This window comes from Oncorhynchus kisutch, linkage group LG4, assembly GCF_002021735.2.
Source record: "Oncorhynchus kisutch isolate 150728-3 linkage group LG4, Okis_V2, whole genome shotgun sequence".
Lineage (NCBI taxonomy): Eukaryota > Metazoa > Chordata > Actinopteri > Salmoniformes > Salmonidae > Oncorhynchus > Oncorhynchus kisutch.
The window spans coordinates 74,251,130-74,273,498 of record NC_034177.2 but is presented as its reverse complement, the minus strand read 5'-3'; the positions used below and the strand labels follow the sequence as shown (position 1 = coordinate 74,273,498).

The 22,369-nt window shown below is 41.4% G+C and overlaps 1 protein-coding gene across 1 annotated transcript in view; it reads right to left on the bottom strand.

Moving 5' to 3' along the window:
• Positions 1-22,369, bottom strand: part of LOC109888803 (glutamate receptor ionotropic, delta-1) — a 339,173-nt gene that overhangs the window by 21,568 nt on the left and 295,236 nt on the right. Inside the window, exons 8-11 of the mRNA XM_031823618.1 lie at positions 21,541-21,660; positions 9,209-9,310; positions 5,962-6,159; positions 1,987-2,317 (exon numbers count right to left, since the gene is read on the bottom strand). Coding sequence (XP_031679478.1) covers positions 1,987-2,317; positions 5,962-6,159; positions 9,209-9,310; positions 21,541-21,660 — 751 coding nt within the window. The remainder of the gene's footprint in view (positions 1-1,986; positions 2,318-5,961; positions 6,160-9,208; positions 9,311-21,540; positions 21,661-22,369) is intronic.

The following is a 22,369-nucleotide window of genomic DNA, read 5'->3' as shown; positions in this document are numbered from 1 at the left end:
TAAAATGCTATAGCGGAAAATGGGCTCCATGCTTCAAATGAAACCCCTCTGTGCTGCTGTCTGTATGTGTGGCATTCATAGGGACATAACAAAAGCTACTTTGATTGCTTTTATGTCTGGTTATGCACTGTACCAGTTATACGTTTGGACACACCTACTCATTCAAGGGTATTTCTTTATTTTTACTATTTTCTACATTGTAGAACAATAGTGAAGACATCAAAACTATGAAATAACATGTGGAATCATGTAGTAACCAAAAAAGTGTTAAACTGATTCTTCCAAGTAGCCACCCTTTGTCTTGATGACAGCTTTGCACACTCTTGGCATTCTCTTAATCAGGTAGTATCCTGAAATGCTTTTCCAACAGTCTTGAAGGAGTTCCCACATACGCTGAGCACCTGTTGGCTGCTTTTCCTTCACTCTGTGGTCCAACTCATCCCAAACCATCTCAATTGGGTTGAGGGTGGGGGATTGTGGAGGCCAGGTCATCTGATGCAGAAATCCATCACTCTCCTTCTTAGTCAAATAGCCCTTACACAGCCTGGAGGTGTGTTGGGTCATTGTCCAGTTGAAAAACAAATGATAGTCCCACTAAGCGCAAACCAAATGGGATGGTGTACCGCTGCAGAAAGCTGTGATAGTCATGCTGATTAAGTGTGCCTTGAATTCTAAATAAATCACAGACAGTGTCACCAGCAAAGCACCCCCACACCATCACACCTCCTCCTCCATGCTTCACGGTGGGAACCACACATGCAGAGATCATCCGTTCACATACTCTGCAAACCAAAAATCTCAATTTTGGACACATTTCCACCGGTCTAATGTCCATTGCTCATGATTCTTGGACCAAGCAAGTCTCTTCTTATTATTGGTGTCCTTTAGTAGTGGTTTCTTTGCAACAATTTGACCATGAAGGTTTGATTCAGCAGTCTCCTCTGAACAGTTGATGTTGAGATGTGTCTGTTACTTGATCTCTGTGAAGCATTTATTTGAGCTGCAATTTCTGAGGCTGGTAACTCTAAGGAACTTATCCTCTGCAGCAGAGGTAACTCTGGGTCTTCCTTTCCTGTGGCGGTCCTCATGAGAGCCAGTTTCATCATAGTGCTTGATGGTTTTTGAGACTGCACTTGAAGAAACTTTCAAAGTTCTTGAAATTTTCCAGATTGACTGAACTTCATGTCTAAAAGTAATGATGGACTGTCATTTTTCTTTGTTTGTTTGAGCTGTTCTTGCCATAACATGGGCTTGGTCTTTTACCAAATAAGGCTATCTCCTGTATACCACACCTACCTTGTTACAACAAAACTAATTCATACATTAACTTTTAAGAAGGCACACCTGTTAATTGAAATGCATTCTAGGTGACTACCTCATGAAGCTGAATGAGAGAATGCCAAGAGTGTGCAAAGCTGTCATCAAGGCAAAGCGTGGCTATTTTAAAGAAACTCTAAAATAAAATATATTTTGTTTAACACTTTTTTGGTTACTACATGATTCCATATGTGTTATTTCATAGTTTTGATGTCTTCACTATTATTCTACAATGTAGAAAAATGTTAAATATTAAGAAAAACCCTGGAATGAGTAGGTGTGTCCAAACCTTTGACAGGTTCTGTATATACAGTGCCTTGCGAAAGTATTCGGCCCCCTTGAACTTTGCGACCTTTTGCCACATTTCAGGCTTCAAACATAAAGATATAAAACTGTATTTTTTTGTGAAGAATCAACAACAAGTGGGACACAATCATGAAGTGGAACGACATTTATTGGATATTTCAAACTTTTTTAACAAATCAAAAACTGAAAGATTGGGCATGCAAAATTATTCGACGGACTGAGGAACCACAATGGTAAAAAGTCGCAGTCTTGTTGTTGGTGATATTGTAACAAGTAAGCATTTCACTATATATGAAGCAACTTTGCTGCAAGATGCTGGTGTACCCTATTTATTTTCTTTTGATGCCCCATTACCAAGCTCACCTTGCTGTACAAAGGCTCCGTAGACAATCCAGATGGCGCTCTGGAGGGAGGTGGACACAGAGGTGGCCTGGTGTCCCCCTGGGGGATTCTGGGAGCGGACTGACTGGACGCGCCTCAGGATGAAGATCATGACCCCAACCACGGGGATGGCGGCTGCGATGCACGCCCACACAGCCAGGTCAAAGGGCGCCAGGAGAGAGAAAATATTGATCTTCTCCTCTGACTTCCTCATCAGAATCCCCACGGAGTAGTCCAGGTAGCGCTTGCTAAAGTCCACCACGCTCTCCCTCTCTGGAGTTATGGTGATGGCTGATACTGCCAAGTCTGCTCGCTGTGGATAGATAGAGAGATACATCAGTTACAGCCATGACATTTAAGATGTGGGTTCAGAGATAATAATCTGTTTGTTGATGTTTGCCATTTCATTTTATCTTGAGGCCAAAGTCACAGAAAAAAGTGGATGTAATAACATTGTAAAATGTCTGTGTTGTGGCTTTTTCGTTTGTTCTTTGTATGGGCTTGAAATGAAAGCGAAGATTTTGCCCTCTGTTATTTCTTTCTTTCACACTTCTTGTTCTATTTCACACAACAGAAGGCCGTGCAGAAAAGGATGGGAAAACATTTGATACATTTATATATCGCAATATTATTTTTGGATGATATTATATCAATATTTGACTCCAAGTATCAATTTGTATTTAATGAATAAATAAAAATAAGTCAAATAAAATACAAAATAAAAAAATACAATCCTCTGAAGTTATACTATAGGTAGGGTTATACTATAGAAGTTATACTATAGGTAGGGTTATACTATAGAATTTATACTATAGGTAGGGTTATATTATAGAAGTTATACTATAGGTAGGGTTATACTATAGAATTTATACTATAGGTAGGGTTATAATATAGGTAGGGTTATACTATAGGTAGGGTTATACTATAGAATTTATACTATAGGTAGGGTTATACGATAGGTAGGGTTATACGATAGGTAGGGTTATACTATAGGCAGGGTTATACTATAGGTATGGTTATACTATAGAATTTATACTATAGGTAGGGTTATACTATAGGTAGGGTTATACTATAGGTAGGGTTATAATATAGAATTTATACTATAGGTAGGGTTATACTATAGGTACGGTTATACTATAGAAGTTATACTATAGGTAGGGTTATACTATAGGTAGGGTTATACTATAGGTAGGGTTATACTATAGAAGTTATACTATAGGTAGGGTTATACTATAGAATTTATACTATAGGTAGGGTTATACGATAGGTAGGGTTATACGATAGGTAGGGTTATACTATAGGTAGGGTTATACTATAGGTATGGTTATACTATAGAATTTATACTATAGGTAGGGTTATACTATAGGTAGGGTTATACTATAGGTAGGGTTATAATATAGAATTTATACTATAGGTAGGGTTATACTATAGGTACGGTTATACTATAGGTAGGGTTATACTATAGGTAGGGTTATACTATAGAAGTTATACTATAGGTAGGGTTATACTATAGGTAGGGTTATACTATAGGTAGGGTTATACTATAGAAGTTATACTATAGGTAGGGTTATACTATAGAATTTATACTATAGGTAGGGTTATACTATAGGTAGGGTTATACTATAGAAGTTATACTATAGGTAGGGTTATAATATAGAATTTATACTATAGGTAGGGTTATACTATGGAATTTATACTATAGGTAGGGTTATACTATAGGTAGGGTTATACTATAGAAGTTATACTATAGGTAGGTTTATACTATAGAAGTTATACTATAGGTAGGGTTATACTATAGAAGTTATACTATAGGGAGGGTTATACTATAGAAGTTATACTATAGGTAGGGTTATACTATAGGTATGGTTATACTATAGAAGTTATACTATAGGGAGGGTTATACTATAGTAGTTATACTATAGGTAGGGTTATACTATAGAAGTTATACTATAGGTAGGGTTATACTATAGAAGTTATACTATAGGTAGGGTTATACTATATTTATTTATCTGTTATTTTACCAGGTAAGTTGACTGAGAACACGTTCTCATTTGCAGCAACGGCCTGGGGAATAGTTTCAGGGGAGAGGAGGGGGATGAATGAGCCAATTGTAAACTGGGGATTATTAGGTGACCGAGATGGTTTGAGGGCCAGATTGGGAATTTAGCCAGGACACCGGAATTTAGCCAGGACACCCTTACCCTTACGATAAGTCCATGGGATCTTTAATGACCTCAGAGAGTCAGGACACCCATTTAACATCCCACCCGAAAGACGACACCCTACACAGGGCAGTGTCCCCAATTACTGCCCTGGGGCATTGGGATATTTTTTGGACCAGAGGAAGAGTGCCTCCTACTGGCCCTCCAACACCACTTCCAGCAGCATCTGATCTCCCATCCAGGAACTGACAAGGACCAACCCTGCTTAGCTTCAGAAGCAAGCCAAGGTGGTATGCAAATAGTAGTTATACTATAGGTAGGGTTATATTATTGAAGTTATTGAAGTTATACTATAGGTATGGTTATACTATAGTAGTTATACTATAGGTAGGGTTAGTTAGCGCTAGTCAGCTGTACCTGCGTCAAAACTCTGGTATTTGTCATCCTATAGCTTGTTCTCCATCTTCTTTTTAAACAGTGAGCCAACATGTTTTCAGCACTTCTATTTCCCTATTGATGAGACCATGTTTTCTCATGTTCTCTCTCATCTCTCTGCAGCAGACATATAGTGAGCAATAAGTTTGGAACATCAAATTGCCCAAAAAAATTGCAGTATCGAATCACAATACATATAGAAGTGTGAGAATCACAATACATATAGAAGTGTGAGAATCACAATACATATAGAAGCGTGAGAATCACAATACATATAGAAGTGTGAGAATCACAATACATATAGAAGTGTGAGAATCACAATACATATAGAAGTGTGAGAACCACAATACATATAGAAGCGTGAGAATCACAATACATATAGAAGTGTGAGAACCACAATACATAAAGAAGCGTGAGAATCACAATACATATCATATTGGCACCTAAGTATTGTGATAATGAGGTCCCTGGCCCTAACGCAGACCTTTAGAGGTCAGACATTCCACATGGCAATCAACTAAATCCTTTTATTGTAAAGCTTTATTGTAAAATGTAATCTCAAATGACAGAGTTACAGTACACCATCATATGTTGCTCGTGTCCAGTGGTGGTGTACCTGTTTTCCCCTCATTTCACAGCATTGTCACCACTCTGGTAATGGCATGGTTTTGGACACCTGCCGCTAGAGTGGGACCCTATGACACAAATCATATTTCTGGATTGTTGGGTTAAACACTAGTTCTCTAACTCAAGGCCATAATCAAAGATAAGTTCTCCCTCCATTAAGTGATGTTGTCCGCAGATTATCGTTAGCATGAAGGGCTGAAAAGTAGCCCACCTGGGCTACATTCTCTGCAGCAAGCTCACTTACAGGAAATGACAGGGACTTGCACATTGTGCAAACGATCGTAAAAAAACCAACAGTCTTATTTCTACTGGTTATTCTCTACTCCATTGGGTGATATAATTGTCCCCTGCACACTCACTCCCCCCCTGCCCACTCACTCCCCTACTGTTAGCATTGTCAGCCTGCTGAGTTGAAGTCCCTCCTGCACTGGTGGGACTGCTTTGCCTGGAGCAGCCTGACTGTCAGCCTGATGGCCAGACTATAGTGACCCACTCTGATGCAAACATAATTTGGCCATAACAGATCTGTCAAAAAAGCGAGCCATCACACTGAAGAACATGTGCGGTGAAGTATCTTTCCGAGAAGGCCCAAACTCTAATGGACTCTACTCCACTACAGTCAGCTTCCAAGGGCTGAGAGAACTGCAGCAATATGCAAGATGATGTCCCCAGAGCAGTCAACAGCAAACCATCGATCAACAGTACAAACTCCAGTTGTGATTGACAGACTTACCTTACTGATGAGATCTCCGATCATGCCGTTCCAGGAGCCATTTGAGGTAGGAGAGCCATACTTCCCATCAGCCACCTGGTAGATCTCATACTTGAAGCCCAGAATCTTGGCCAGAGAATCCAGAACATCGATGGAGAAGCCTTTGTAGCGTTTAGGTTGGCCAAGGATGTTCTCAGCTACCATCACAAAGGGATCCTCCTGTTGGATAACATAAATAACAAGACATCAGTTGGGCTTAGAAGTACAACTTCACTTTAACTACATGACTTGGCTCAACATCCTTGTGTAGCCAAAAGTTAAAACACTACTGTACATTTTACAGAGTTGTGTCTGTGTGCATTAAATCACAGTCCCATCATTTGCCAAAAGGCCAGCCTAGTTTCATTAACTGGTCCAGTTCAACTGACAGGGAGAACAGTATTTTTGTCATTTAGGACTTTTGTGTGACAACTTTCTGAAGACTAGCTGTAGTTTCTAAGTCAAACTTCATCTTCATAACAAGTCTTCTGGGTGGTTGTTGACCTGTAACACCCATTACTGTGGATATGTGACACTTCATCAGGCAGAAAATACCACTCTAAATTTACTGCGGTAAACCATGGCTCTTCTTTATGGGAGAGAATGTCAGGGCTGAACTGAATGGGTGGAAAAGTGAGTTGAGGAGGAAAGCTGCTGGGGTGGACTGGAAAAACGACATGATTAAATGGCACTGCCAAGAGGAAGCCGAGCAGAACTTATTTGAATAAATATGGAGCAGGTAAATCTTGTGTGAAGAGAGAGAACAGAATGTTACTGGACCAGCAGCTAAGGAAGAGCTGTATGGTTGGAGTTTATGTCTTACTGATGTCCTAGATCAGGGCCGGCTCTAGCCACTAAGTGACATAAATGACTGCTTAGGGCCCTCGTGGCTGCTAGTTTTTAAGAACTCAGTCGGGGTTTCAATTTACTGTTGAGGGTTAGATTAGTAGAATACACAATTTCGGAATTTGGTTGTACATCAGCAGTTTTTCTCTAGTTATGTCAGTCACTGGCCCTACCTGTTTTCCAGGTAGCCAGTGGAGAGAATGGATAACACACACCACATGAACACCAGTCACAGCACAGAGGTAAACCAACCAATAATACCTCATACAATAAGAATGTTAGAGCAACTCAGAGGCAACTTCATAGACAAAACTGACCAGAAAGAACCCAGTTATCAACCATACGAGATTTGCAATCATCTGTATTACCTCCCAGTGGAGGAGTGAGTGGAGCATGACTGTATAAACCAAATTTCAGTAGTCCCACAAAAAATCAATACAGTTCAAAAAATTTTAACAAATGATAAACTCACACGCAACCTCCCTTACAGTAAGTACTGCTGTGCAACAGATCCACAGCAGCACAAGAAAAAAAGGAGCACAGCACAATGAGAGAATTATTTTTTTCAGTGTAAAGGACTGAAGAGAGAAATAGAGAGAGAAGAGAGAGGGCTTAGCTGTTGAAGGCTACTCCAGTGTTGAAGCTTCATTCGTACCTTCCTCCGCCTGACACACACTTTGGTTAGTTTAGTTTGTCTCATAAAAACTCCACAACAATGTTGCTAACGATCCATGCAATCAATGGAAAGAGCGGTCCCAACAGATTCTAAACACACAGGAGAGCTGTACACGGCGACCTGACTTAAAACGTTCAGAAACTAAGTGCGGCGAAAATAAACAAGACTTCTGCAAACAGTTGCGCACACCGTCAAAACTGCCGCGCCAACCGAGAGCTATTACACAGAGACAGAAGAGCGATATTTATTTCCTCCTTCCTGACAGCTCGTGTGTTCGTAATGTAGTGCAGAAGTGCAGGATTTCACCACAAACTTGTAGTAATGATGGTTGAATTCCGAACGCAGGGCACGTGCCCAGGGGCCCTGACCTCCGGAGGTCCCCCATTGATTATGTTAGTCACTCTCACTCAGATATCATATTAACATGGCATAAGTCATTGCAAAATTAGTAGAATAACTGCAGGAAGTTAGCTATAAAAGTGCAAAAATGTCTCTCTACCATAAGTCAAGATGACAATTTTGGCCACTAAAATGTTGCTTCGGGCCCTCAAAGGGCTAGGGCCGGACTTTTCGTAAGATCTACAGAGCCAGATGGAGAAGAAGACCTCACATTATGTCCTAATCCTACTACACAAGAACTGACATAGTGACCAGGCGGAGTATAGCATCAAAGTTGGTATTGAGTTGGTAGTGAGATGGCATTGAGTTGGCAGTGAGTTGGTAGGGAGATGGCATTGAGTTGGAAGTGAGTTGGTAGGGAGATGGCATTGAGTTGGCAGTGAGTTGATAGGGAGATGGCAGTGAGTTGGCAGTGAGTTGGTAGGGAGATGGCCTTGAGTTGGCAGTGAGTTGGTAGGGAGATGGCATTGAGTTGGCAGTGAGTTGGTAGGGAGATGGCATTGAGTTGGCAGTGAGTTGGTAGGGAGATGGCATTGAGTTGGCAGTGAGTTGGTAGGGAGATGGCATTGAGTTGGCAGTGAGTTGGTAGGGAGATGGCATTGAGTTGGCAGTGAGTTGGTAGGGAGATGGCATTGAGTTGGCAGTGAGTTGGTAGGGAGATGGCAGTGAGTTGGCAGTGAGTTGGTAGGGAGATGGCCTTGAGTTGGCAGTGAGTTGGTAGGGAGATGGCATTGAGTTGGCAGTGAGTTGGTAGGGAGATGGCATTGAGTTGGCAGTGAGTTGGTAGGGAGAAGGCATTGAGTTGGCAGTGAGTTGGTAGGGAGATGGCATTGAGTTGGGAGTGAGTTGGTAGGGAGATGGCATTGAGTTGGCAGTGAGTTGGTAGGGAGAAGGCATTGAGTTGGCAGTGAGAAGGCATTGATTTGGCAGTGAGTTGGTAGGGAGATGGCATTGAGTTGGCAGTGAGTTGGTAGGGAGAAGGCAGTGAGTTGGCAGTGAGTTGGTAGGGAGAAGGCAGTGAGTTGGTAGGGAGATGGCAGTGAGTTGGTAGGGAGATGGCAGTGAGTTGGTAGGGAGATGGCAGTGAGTTGGTAGGGAGAAGGCAGTGAGTTGGTAGGGAGAAGGCAGTGAGTTGGTAGGGAGATGGCAGTGAGTTGGTAGGGAGATGGCAGTGAGTTGGTAGGGAGATGGCATTGAGTTGGTAGGGAGATGGCAGTGAGTTGGTAGGGAGAAGGCAGTGAGTTGGTAGGGAGATGGCAGTGAGTTGGTAGGGAGATGGCAGTGAGTTGGTAGGGAGAAGGCACTTACCAGTAATGTTACCACTTTGACCGTCACTCCTTGCATGCCGTTTTCTATACGACTCTCCTTTAGACTACCGTTCAGCCCACGAGTTGAGTCCCAAGTTGCCAACTGAGAGAGAGAGGGAAAGTGAGGCGAGAAGGGAGAGGGAGTGTCAGCAATATAATTAAACAATCTATTATCTTCAGTGAAAACACAAATTGGTGTGTGATGACAAATCTAATCACCGTAGTTGGCACACATGACTCACTTTTAAGAAGCACAGGGAACTGGCCATACAAATAGATGAGCTGGTCACCAAGGCAACAAGAGCTGCCTCTAGCATAGTAACAGGGTCCTCTATCTAAATGCTACATCAGTCGCACAGCTTGCAACCATACTGAGGGAGTACGGACTGAGCAACTTATCATGGCAATATATGCTGATTGCTAGAGTTGGTGGTGATGACATTGATGATGATAATGATGATGGGAATGGAGATAATGATGTAGACATTGACGGTGGTGCCAACGACAATGCACTGCAAGGGTTACAAATAAAACAGAAACATTATTATGTTCATCTGAGAAAAAAATACAACATCTACTGTGTGAAAAGTTATTTCTCAAATATTTTACGGAAACAAATCCTTGTCCTTCAATGTGCTTCAGCTAGTGCAACTCAATGTATTATGCAACTAATACAACGACGTGAATGTCAGTTTGACAGAATGACAGCCAATGAAAGCAGATAACACACATCCCATTGGTTTAACCACCTCACCGAATCCCAATCCCCTCACGAATATCAACCCTCGCTCTATTCTGGCTACCTTTGCACCTCACTGGGGAAGTAGAAGTTGTCTTTACTGTTAAGTTCTTAATCACAGTTGCTAGCTGGACAAAGAACTGACAGCTCTTTGGTAGCAGCCCAGGGACCAAGCTGACAGGACAAGAGAGCTGGCCTCAGGCCAGACACCAGGACTGTATCTGCACAGAGCATAGCTCAGTCTTCCATATGCAGCATGCCCTCTCTCATGGCCGTCCTGCTGCCTACAGCCTATTACAATAATGGTGGGCTGAATGTTTCAAAACTAATATAAAACACTTTTCTTATTAGCTTGTTTCAAATCATGTTTATAAAAAATGTTATTTGGTTTGTTGGGTTTGTTCCAATCACATACTTTCTTCCACTTTCTATCAGACCAGGAAATTTTAATTAATTTATTAACTCATTACAGTAAAACTTAATTTCACACAGCTAATCCCTTTTAGCACTATTCCCAGTAGTCCACTATTCACACAAACCCATTCATACAAAAGGTCAGATAAGACCTTGGGAGTCTTTGTTCTGTGCCAATAAAAGAGATCCTTCCCTGCTTTAATATGACACACAATCGTATACTGTGGTGTTGTCTATTGTCTGGATGGTGTAAAATCCTGTGCAACAGAGTGGACCTCCCAGTGCAGGAGACCTTACAACTTCCATTCACAACGAAGGACTTCAGTAACCCTGGAGAGGAGAACAAGAAAGAGGAATGGGAGATCAAAACTCTTAGCCACGGGTTATTTTAAGACTTGGGGATTTCATCACAAGCCCAACTCTAAACTTTGAACGCTGATAGCGTTATGAAATATTGAGTGCTCCCTCGCTCATTCCCTGTTTCTTTTTCTCTCAAATTGAACATGATTTGTTGGGTTTGAAAGAGTGAGAAAAAAAGAGGAAGTAAAAAACATCTATTTGCGTAGTTTGAAAATACATGTTTTTCATGCTGTGTATACAGTGCATTCGGAAACTATTCAGACCCCTTGACTTTTTCCACATTTTCTTAGGTTATAGACTTGTTCTAGATAATTTTTTAAAATCATCAATCTATACAGAATACCCCCATAATGACAAAGAAAAAACAGGTTTTTAGAAATGTTTGCTAATTTATAAAAAATAAGAAACTGAAATATCACATTTACATAAGCATTCATAACCTTTACTCAGTACATTGTTGAAGCACCTTTGACAGCGATTACAGCCTCCAGTCTTCTCGGGTATGACGCTACAAGCTTGGCACACCTGTATATGGGAAGTTTCTCCCATTCTTCTCTGCAGATCATCTCAAGCTCTGTCAGGTTGGATGGGGAGAGTCCCTGCACAGCTATTTTCAGGTCTCTCCAGAGATGTTCGATCGGGTTCAAGTCCGGGCTCTGGCTGGGTCACTCAAGGACATGCAGAGACTTGTCTTGGCTGTGTGTTTAGGGTCGTTGTCCTGTTGGAAGTTGAACCTTCGTCCCAGTCTGAGGTCTTGAGTGCTCTGGAGCAGGTTTTCATCAAGGATCACTCTGTACTTTGCTCTGTTTATCTTTGCCTCGATCCTGAGTAGTCTCCCAGTCCCTTCCTCTGAAAAACATCCCCACAGCATGATGCTGCCACCAACATGCTTCACCATAGGGATGGTGCCAGGTTTCCTACAGACATGACACTTGGCATTCAGGCCAAAGAGTTCAATCTTGGTTTCATCAGACCAGAGAATCTTGTTTGTTATTGTCTGAGAGTCTTTAGGTGCCTTTTGGCAAACTCCAAGCAGGCTGTCATGTGCCTTTTACTGAGGAGTGGCTTCTGTCTGGCCACTCTACCATAAAGGCCTGATTGGTGGAGTGCTGCAGAGATGGTTGTCCTTCTGAAAGATTCTCCTATCCCCAATCGGGTTCTCCGTCACCACCCTGACCAACCCCCATCTCCCCCTATTGCTCAGGAAGAGTCTTGGTGGTTGCAAACTTCTTCCATCTAAGAATGATGGAGGCCACTGTGTTCTTGGGGACCTTCAATGCTGCCAACATTTTTGGTACTCTTCCCTGTGCCTCGACACAAACCTGTGTTTTGTCTGACAAAACGCTCTACAGACAATTCCTTCGACCTCATGGCTTGGTTTTTCTCTGACATACACTGTCAACTGTGGGATTTTTTATAGAGTGGTGTGTGCCTTTCCAAATCAAGTTCCAATCAATTTATGTTACCACAGGTGGACTAATCAACGTATAGAAACATCTCAAGGATGATCAATGGAAACAGGATGCACCTGAGCTGAATTTCGAGTCTCATAGCAAAAGGTCTGAATACTTATGTAAATAAGGTATCTGTTTTTTATTTGTAATACATTTGCAAAAAATTCTAAAAACCTGTTTTTACTTTGTCATTATGGGATATTGTGTGAAGATTGCTGAGATTTTTTTTTTTAATAAGGTTGTAACGTAACAAAATGTGGAAAAAGTCCATTGGTCTGAATACTTCCCGAAGGCACTGTATACTGTATCAGTGGTTGTGGAAAGCATGGTAAGAATGTTTCAATGAAAGTATACTTTGGGTAAACACATTTGTTTATATATGCCTACTGTGCAGTGTACAAAGCAGGATCAATGCCAGTAATGTGGATTCTGTGAGAAGCCTTTGTCTATCATTTACCGCCAATATAAGCCTAAACAGAAACATCTAGCGATCAATGTCAATACATTCAGGACAGAACATACTCTGTGAGTGTACAAACACTACTGTATGTCCAAATAGAAAATACAGACAACAGGATAGTGATGATCTGATGTTCCTTTATCCCTCAAAACTCTGTTGTCATGGTCCAGCCTCTGCTTCTTCTTGAAGACCTTCAGATTATGCTGCAAAACAGGGGACTCTCTTACTCATACTTAATCACTGTACAAAGAAAGTCTGATTGGTTCTCTGACTTCCAAAGACAGTGTAATGATCTTTCTGTGTTTCTATAGGGAATTAATTTGGTGTGTGGGTGGGATATTAGACATTTTAGTCATTATCCAGAGAGACATATAGGAGCAATTAGGTTTAAGTGCCTTGCTCGGGGGCACATCAACAGATTTTCCACCTAGTCGGCTCAGGGATGGTTATTGGCCTAATGCTCATAATCACTAAGCTACATGCCAGAAAGCAACATTCGGTTGTCTTCTAAACTCTAACTTTAAGCATCAGCTGTCAGAGCAGCTTACCGATCACTGTACCTGTACACAGCCAATCACACCCAACTACGTCATCCACATATTGTTATTTATCTTCTTGTTCTTTTGCACCCCAGTATCTCTACTTGCACATCATCATCTGCACATATATCACTCCAGTGTTAATGCTAAATTGTAATTATTTTGCCTCTATGGCTTATTTATTACCTTACATCCCTACTCTTCTACATTTGCACACTGTACATAGATCTTTTATATTGTGTTATTGACTGTACATTTGTTTATTTGTAACTGTGTTGTTGTTTTGTTGCACTGCTTTGCTTTGCTTGACCAGGTCGCAGTTGAAAATGAGAACTTGTTCTCAACTGGCCTCCCTGGTTAAATAAAAGTGAAATAGTTGTAAATAAATTAAATTAAAAAGTATGATGATGAAGATCAGCTTGTCTTTGCACCTGGTCAATGTCTATTACAATCTAGTCTAACACGTCCATATTCATTTGGTCCTTGTGTGTGTGCTTGTGTGTGTGTGTTTGTGTGTGTGTGTGTGTGTGTGTGTGTGTGCGCACGCTAAATGTCACTGCTTTCTCCCTGCTTCACATGGGGCTATTTTCCCCATGAGTGGGCAGGTCCTCTGGGTACCACAGAGAACTCTCTCCAGGCCCTTTACTAAACACTTCTACTACACAAAGCTCCGCATACAAAGGTCATACAAAAGAACACAGCCATGTCCTTTGTGACATGCAGATAACACATGAAGGAGATAAGAACGCTACAAGATGTACTGTAATGTCTAAAACTATTTTCAATAGATGTGTTTATTTGTAACACTTTACAATACATTTAGAGTGCACTTGCATGCCCGCATGTGTCTTAGTGCAGAGATCAACACAAAATGACTAACTTTGTGTCACGCTCTGACCTTAGTTCCTTTTTTATGTCTCTATTTTGGTTTGGTCGGGGTGTGAGTTGGGGTGGGCATTCTACGTTGTTTTTCTATGTTTTCTTTTCTATGTGTTTGGCCTGGTATGGTTCCCAATCAGAGGCAGCTGTCTATCATTGTTTCTGATTGAGAACCATACTTAGGTAGCCTTTTCCCACCTGGTGTTTGTGGGTAGTTGTTTCCTGTTTTGTGTTTTCACCTTTCAGGACTGTTTTGATTTTAATTTCTTACATTCACTTTGTTATTTTGTATTTTCGTGTTCTGTGAATAATAATAATAATAATCATGGACGCTTACCACGCTGCGTTTTGGTCCGATCCTTCCTATTCCTCATCCGATGAAGACGAAGATCGTTACACTTTAACCTAGCACGATTTTTTTCTCCATATAGGATTGTATTTCAAGAAGAGCTCTGGCGAAGGCCTTGAGGCCGATACGTAAAGCTTAATGAAGAGCAGTGATACTAGCAAGAGTAGTGTGCGGGTTTCTTATCTTTTCTCATCTTATTCAACTGTTACCATGCACCTGCAATGAAGGTTATTCAGATGTGCGATTGCCTTTTGAATTAAGAAAGGTAGAGAAACACAAATGAATAAATTACTAATGATTTTGTAATGTTCTTCTTCTTGGAAAGGAAATGCTGCTGTGACGACTATAGTTTATGACAGCTATTGACACTGATATGGTAACTGCAGGCTTATCTAGTTTATACCTATCCATAACAGAACTCCACAACACTAAACTATGCAAAGGATGTCAAAACACCTTACACTCAAAACTACATAATGATCTTCAGCATCAGTTCCAAGTTGGCAAGGGAATATACTGTTCATTTTCACAGTCCCCTCCAAAAGGCCTCATTAAAACAGTTTGCCTTGTTTGAGCTATTTCCACCATCCACACCAAAAGCCTGATGTTTACATATCGACATCCCCATCACACCACCAAGATCCTAATTTACCACAAAATTCTTACTCCCTCGTAGTCTGCCGTGCAGTGTGTGTGTGTGTGCGTAGAGAGGTCTTTCTGAATATTTTTAGTCCCATGGTTACCTTTGTGTCCCTTAACTGGGATAAAACGATGGGGCGGGGTCTGAAGCTTTACCCCACTCCCCCTGGAATATATGATAAACAATCTTAGCGTACAAAATTAAATTTTAAAGAGCTCCAAAGCAGAGACAGGCAGATGTGGTGATGCAGAAAAATTAATCCATGCTTTTGTCACTTCTAGGTTAGACTACTGCAATGCTCTATTTTCCGGCTACCCGGATAAAGCCTTAAATAAACTTCAGTTAGTGCTAAATACGGCTGCTAGAATCCTGACTAGAACCCAAAAATTTGATCATATTACTCCAGTGCTAGCCTCTCTACACTGGCTTCCTGTCAAAGCAAGGGCTGATTTCAAGGTTTTACTGCTAACCTACAAAGCATTACATGGGCTTGCTCCTACCTATCTCTCTGATTTGGTCCTGCCGTACATACCTACACGTACGCTACGGTCACAAGACGCAGGCCTCCTAATTGTCCCTAGAATTTCTAAGCAAACAGCTGGAGGCAGGGCTTTCTCCTATAGAGCTCCATTTTTATGGAACGGTCTGCCTACCCATGTCAGAGACGCAAACTCGGTCTCAACCTTTAAGTCTTTACTGAAGACTCATCTCTTCAGTGGGTCATATGATTGAGTGTAGTCTGGCCCAGGAGTGGGAAGGTGAACGGAAAGGCTCTGGAGCAACGAACCGCCCTTGCTGTCTCTGCCTGGCCGGTTCCCCTCTTTCCACTGGGATTCTCTGCCTCTAACCCTATTACAGGGGCTGAGTCACTGGCTTGCTGGGGCTCTCTCATGCCGTCCCTGGAGGGGGTGCGTCACCTGAGTGGGTTGATTCACTGTTGTGGTCATCCTGTCTGGGTTGGCGCCCCCCCCTTGGGTTGTGCCGTGGCGGAGATCTTTGTGGGCTATACTCAGCCTTGTCTCAGGATGGTAAGTTGGTGGTTGAAGATATCCCTCTAGTGGTGTGGGGGCTGTGCTTTGGCAAAGTGGGTGGGGTTATATCCTTCCTGTTTGGCCCTGTCCGGGGGTGTCCTCGGATGGGGCCACAGTGTCTCCTGACCCCTCCTGTCTCAGCCTCCAGTATTTATGCTGCAGTAGTTTATGTGTCGGGGGGCTGGGGTCAGTTTGTTATATCTGGAGTACTTCTCCTGTCCTATTCGGTGTCCTGTGTGAATCTAAGTGTGCGTTCTCTAATTCTCTCCTTCTCTCTCTTTCTTTCTCTCTCTCGGAGGACCTGAGCCCTAGGACCATGCCCCAGGACTACCTGACATGATGACTCCTTGCTGTCCCCAGTCCACCTGGCCATGCTGCTGCTCCAGTTTCAACTTCCACCTGACTGTGCTGCTGCTCCAGTTTCAACTGTTCTGCCTTATTATTATTCGACCATGCTGGTCATTTATGAACATTTGAACATCTTGGCCATGTTCTGTTATAATCTCCACCCGGCACAGCCAGAAGAGGACTGGCCATCCCACATAGCCTGGTTCCTCTCTAGGTTTCTTCCTAGGTATTGGCCTTTCTAGGGAGTTTTTCCTAGCCACCGTGCTTCTACACCTGCATTGCTTGCTGTTTGGGGTTTTAGGCTGGGTTTCTGTACAGCACTTTGAGATATCAGCTGATGTACGAAGGGCTATATAAATAAATTTGATTTCATTTGATTTGATTTGTCTGTCATTCTAGCCTCCCACGAGCTTCCACTACTCTATCTCGGCGTTAGATGGTAATAGAGAATAAGAGAGGGACGGAATGCGAGAGAGAGAAAAAGAGGGTGGTAAAGAGAGATTACCTATCGACTTCCCTGCGAAGATTACATTGCTCAGAGAAGAGCCAATGAGGGTCATGGCATATGGCTAGGATGGAAGTCCTATGTTACCTAAGAGACTTCTTTCTCTTACACTCACTCTCTCTTTTCATCTGTTTCTCTTCCTGTCTATTTCTATCTGTGTACGATATGTATTCAGGAGGAATAACAGACAAATGAATAGCTTTTTAAATGAGAAACATGAGTAGGAACTCATTAACTAAATCTGCTGACTGAACCAAGAACCACAACATACATCGCTCAGCAGCACTGAGCGATAGCTAGAGGAAACTAAGTGTACATATAGCAACTAGGAAATAGTATTTCACTCTTCATTTGGTTCAGACCCCAATAGTTACTTCAACTGAGAGGCATCAGGTCATTGAAACAATGGATTGAATGCAGATACATGATGATGTAGGAGAGGTAACCGAGAGGACCAGAAAAGTAACATGTAAAGTAACATGTCCTTAGATCCTACTCAATATTATTTTCCAAAGTGAGACTATGTTGTGAGACTATGTTGTTTGTGATGTCCGACATGAGAAAGCTGAATCAGTCCCACACACATCACCAGGGGCCTCTTTACCAATATCGTGTAGAAACTATTTTAAAATACTACTTGTGAATGGAATTTAGAATTTCGTATCAAACATTCCTGTGAGCGTCACACCCACACCAGCAAGAGATAACCATTGTTAAATACCAATTGTTCTCAGCCTTGGTGCTCTGTGCGCAACCTTGGCTATTTGCATTTCGAAACACCCCTAATTAATAATTTATGCTATAAATCCTCCCTATAAACCATTTGGGAAATATACAATGCCTTACGATGAAATACAAAGTCGCAAACAAAAAAAGGCAGATTTTGCTGATCTGCAGAATGAACAAATCGCGCGTACCACCTGGCCACATTGCCACCACGTTCAACAGCGCCATTTGCAATCTTTTGCGCATCACATAACCTATCACCTGCACATTAAGAGTGGCCTGTTCTGTTGAACTCGTTTTGGGATGGTGCTCTTATGGTGATGTTGGTGTCGTCTATTGCTCCGTTTATATTTGGATGGCAAAGAAACTCCTCTGGACTCAACCTGTTGTGCGATGGTGTATGGTAATTTACAGTTCCTTTTTCCGATGATTGCATCCAAAACATTGGCTAATCGAGGGCTGTGAGATGCCGACAGGCAAACCCCCGCTAAAAAGTGCCCGTTGCCAAAAACCTGAGGGTGGAGATCACTTGGATGTGCACCGGAATGGCATGTGCTTGCCTTTTTAAAGTAGGTCTTAAACCCTCGCAAAAACCCCATTAGATTGGTTTTGGGAAGCAATATCTGATGAGCCAATCTATACTTTCTGCAAAAAAAAGTCTCACCTGTCTCTAAAACCCCTCTCTCTGTGAAATGCAGAGTGTGCCAAATCTTCCAACAGAGCAAGATCAGCCTCTCATTCGATATCACATTATCTCAGTCTTTTATAGTGGTGTTTCACTTTCACATGTGCCTCCAATTTAACAAATACTGTTCTTTATATGGATTATTATTGTAGGAAATACACTGATGTGGTCAAATGATATGACTGTCAAGGTATGTTGCATGAATTCACAATGGAAATACAATGAATTTGAAATATTATGACATTTTTACTCTTTACATTTTCAATATATACAGTGCATTTGAAAAGTATTCAGACTTTTTCCACATTTTGTTATGTTACAGCCTTATTCTAAAATTGATTAAATTGTTTTTTCCCCCTCATAAATCCACACACAATACCACATAATAACAAAAGCAAAAACAGTTTTTTAGACATTTTTGCAAATGTAGTAAAAATACAAAACTGAAATATCACATTTACATAAGTATTCAGACCCTTTACCCAGTACTTTATTGAAGCACTTTGGCAGCGATTACAGCGTCAAGTCCTCCTGGGTATGACGCTACAAGCGTTGGAGAGTATCTTCCATTCTTCTCTGCAGATCCTCTCAAGCTCTGTCAGGTTGGATGGTGTGTCACTGCACAGCTATTTTCATGTCTCTCCAGAGATGTTTGATCGGGTTCAAGTCCGTGTGTCTTTCTATATCATGTCCAATCAATTGGATTTACCACAGGTGGACCCCAATCAAGTTGTAGAAACATCTCAAGGATGATCAATGGAAACAGGATACACCTAAGCCAAATTTAGCAACGGACTTACGTAAATACGTTTTTATTTTAATTTTATTTATACATTTGCAAACATTTCTAAAAACTTGTTTTTGCTTTGTCATTATGGGGTATTGTATTTGATCCATTTTAGAATGAGAGAGTAACGAAACAACATTTGGAAAAAGTCAAGGGGTCTGAATAATTTCCGAATGCACTGTATTTACCCCATCCTACGCTTGACAAGCCATTCCTCTATTCCACCACTTTGCACTGTGAGTGCGTATGGTCATGGCTGTGCATGTATTTATGCACACTCTCATGCAAACGTTCATATTCATAAATCTCACACTTTGCATGGAAATTATCCTACGCATGTTTTACGTACAAATGATTGCCTACGCATGATTGACAAATGAGGCCCCAGGAACATATGAACAGGCCATTAAAGGGGAAAGAGGAGAGCTACTTGTGTTTGTGTCTATTGTCCCCAGTAAATGGTCATGCTGCTAGAGGAAGGCAGACAGGAATACTGATAATGAACAACAACACTGAATGCATCTGGCATACCATTAGCTGACCCTCCCGTGCCCTGCCTCTAATGATTTCAAGAAACCAGTGTTCCAGTGTTTGTGTGTTCTCTGCATGCTGTCTCTTTTGTGTCTGCACCTGTTTTTCAGCACAGGTAGTGTCCTCATCTGACCATGTGTGTAGTATGCATGTAACAATAATAATCATAATAATTGATTAGATTTGCAAAGCGCATTTCATTATACAGAATAATCTCAAAAGTGCATTAAATAGAAATATATGTATATATTTTTTACCTATACTGTGTGTGTGTGTGTGTGTGTGTGTGTGTGTGTGTGTGTGTGTGTGTGTGTGTGTGTGTGTGTGAGCGAGCATGTGCGTGAGTGTGTGTGATTTCCGCATTTGCTAATGGCCATATTATGATGAATTGGCTTCATAACTCCAGTTAGGTAGTCTAGTGATTAAATCTTCATTACAGCGCCCAGTCTCTCCCTGCTCCACATAGATTGCCAGTAAACTAATTTCCTCTTTATTCTGCAGTAATTTTATGACTGAACCAACAGCAAACAACTCTCACAGTACACACAAACAAAGCGTACAATTTTCTGGTTAGGGTTAGTTTGTTTTCGCACCCCGTCCCATCGTTTTATCCCAGTTAAGAGACACAAAGGTAACCATGGGATTGAAAAATATATTCAGAAAGAGCTCCCTACACACACACACACACACACAAACACACACACACACACACACACACACACACACACACACACACACACACACACACACACACACACACACACACACACACACACACACACACACACACACACACACACACACACCTTGACGTTTGGTCTCCAAATTAATGTTGTCTAATTTCCTCTTGTGGCTCTTCCAATTGAGATACTGACCCACTAATGAGTATCAAAAGTAAATCTGTGATAACTATTGAAACACTGCACTACACTGTATCTGCAGAACATAGTATGTATCTCTTTAAGCTGGTATCGTTGTCTTGGTCTCAGCTCCACTCTATTGCCTGATGGAGATCTCCAGTAGAGGGCACTCTTCCTCTTGACACTTGACAACTACATTCATACCCCTTGCCTTCTTCCACATTTTGCTGTTACAGACTGAATTCAAAATTCGATTGAAAATGAAATCCAGAAATATCTCATTTACATAAGTACTCACAACCCTGAGTCAATACTTTGTAGAAGCACCTTTGGTGATTACAGCTGTGAGTCTTTCTGGGTAAGTCTCACCTGGATGTTTCCCATGATTATTTTCTAAATGATTCAAGCTCTGTCAAATTGGTTGTTGATCATTGCTTGACAGTCATTTTCAGGTCTTTCTATAGTTTTTATACCAGATTTAAGTCAAAACTGTAACTTGGCCACTCAGGAACATTCACTGTCTTCTTGGAATCTGTGTTTGAAATTCACTACTCGACTGAGGAACCTTACAGGTAATTGTATGTGTCGGGTACATAGAAGAGGTAGTCATTCAAAAATTATGTTAAACACTATTATTGCACACAGAGTGAGTCCATACAACTTATTATGTGACCTGTTAAGCAATTTTTACTCCTGAACTTATTTAGGCTTGCCATAACAAAGGGGTTGAATACTTATTGACACTTCAACTTTTCATTTGTAATTCATTTGTAAAACATTTGAAAAACATAATTCCACTTTGCCATTATGGTGTATTGTGTCTATGCCAGTGACCAACAATCTTAATTGAATACATTTTTAATTCCGGCTATAAAACACAACAAAATTTGTAAAAAGTCAAGCAGTGTGGAAACTTTCTGAAGGCACTGATTGCGTATTTTCTTTCATGAAAAAAAACGTATCAATATGACAAACAAACTGCGAGTGAAACAGGATGTCCATTTGCGTTGTTAAATATTGACTCACCCGTTTGACATCTTTACCAAACGTCTCACTGTAGCTGGTCCCCAGGATCTCAAACTGGACGTGGGAGTTGGAACCTCCTGCACGGAAGTCCATCATTCCTGTGAGCCCGGTGATCCGTCTCTATGGCAACAACATAATAACAAGGATATTTTAAGTGGTCTCTAATCAAACAATCAAAAATCAAATGTACTGTATTTTATAAAGCCCTTTTTGCATCAGCAATTGTCACAAAGTGCTTTACAGATACCCAGCCTAAAACCCCAAGCAATGCCTCCCTAGAAGGCAGGAACCAAGGAAAGTTCAACGCTTTAATATGCTTTGAGTGGTCTATAACATGTTCAGCAGTCATCTAAGTTGATTGCTGAACATTTCTGTGAAGCACACTACAACACAACCTATGCATTAGTACCAATGGATCAAGAACCATTCAAATGAGGTGGTTTGGCCAGGATACTTTATACACTCGTACTGAACTGCCTATAATATAGCTACTACTAGCTGGACCAAGGTTACCAGCTCAATCCCCATACATAACATTAAGAACCTGATTGTATGTCAATGATAAGAACATGTGCTGATAAGGACATCTACTGTAGTAAAAGGGTTGCAAAATGACGTGCGTTTGATGATGTGCAAAGTAAGTGAAAATGGCTCAGTGGTAAAGATGATCGAGGACTACATGAAAAGGAGGGCTGAGCACGCCCCCATTCTCATCAACAGGGCTGTAGTGGAGCAGATTGAGAGCTTCAAGTTCCTTGGTGTCCACATCACCAACACACTAGAATGGTCCAAACACGCCAAGACAGTCGTGAAGAGGGCATGACAAAGC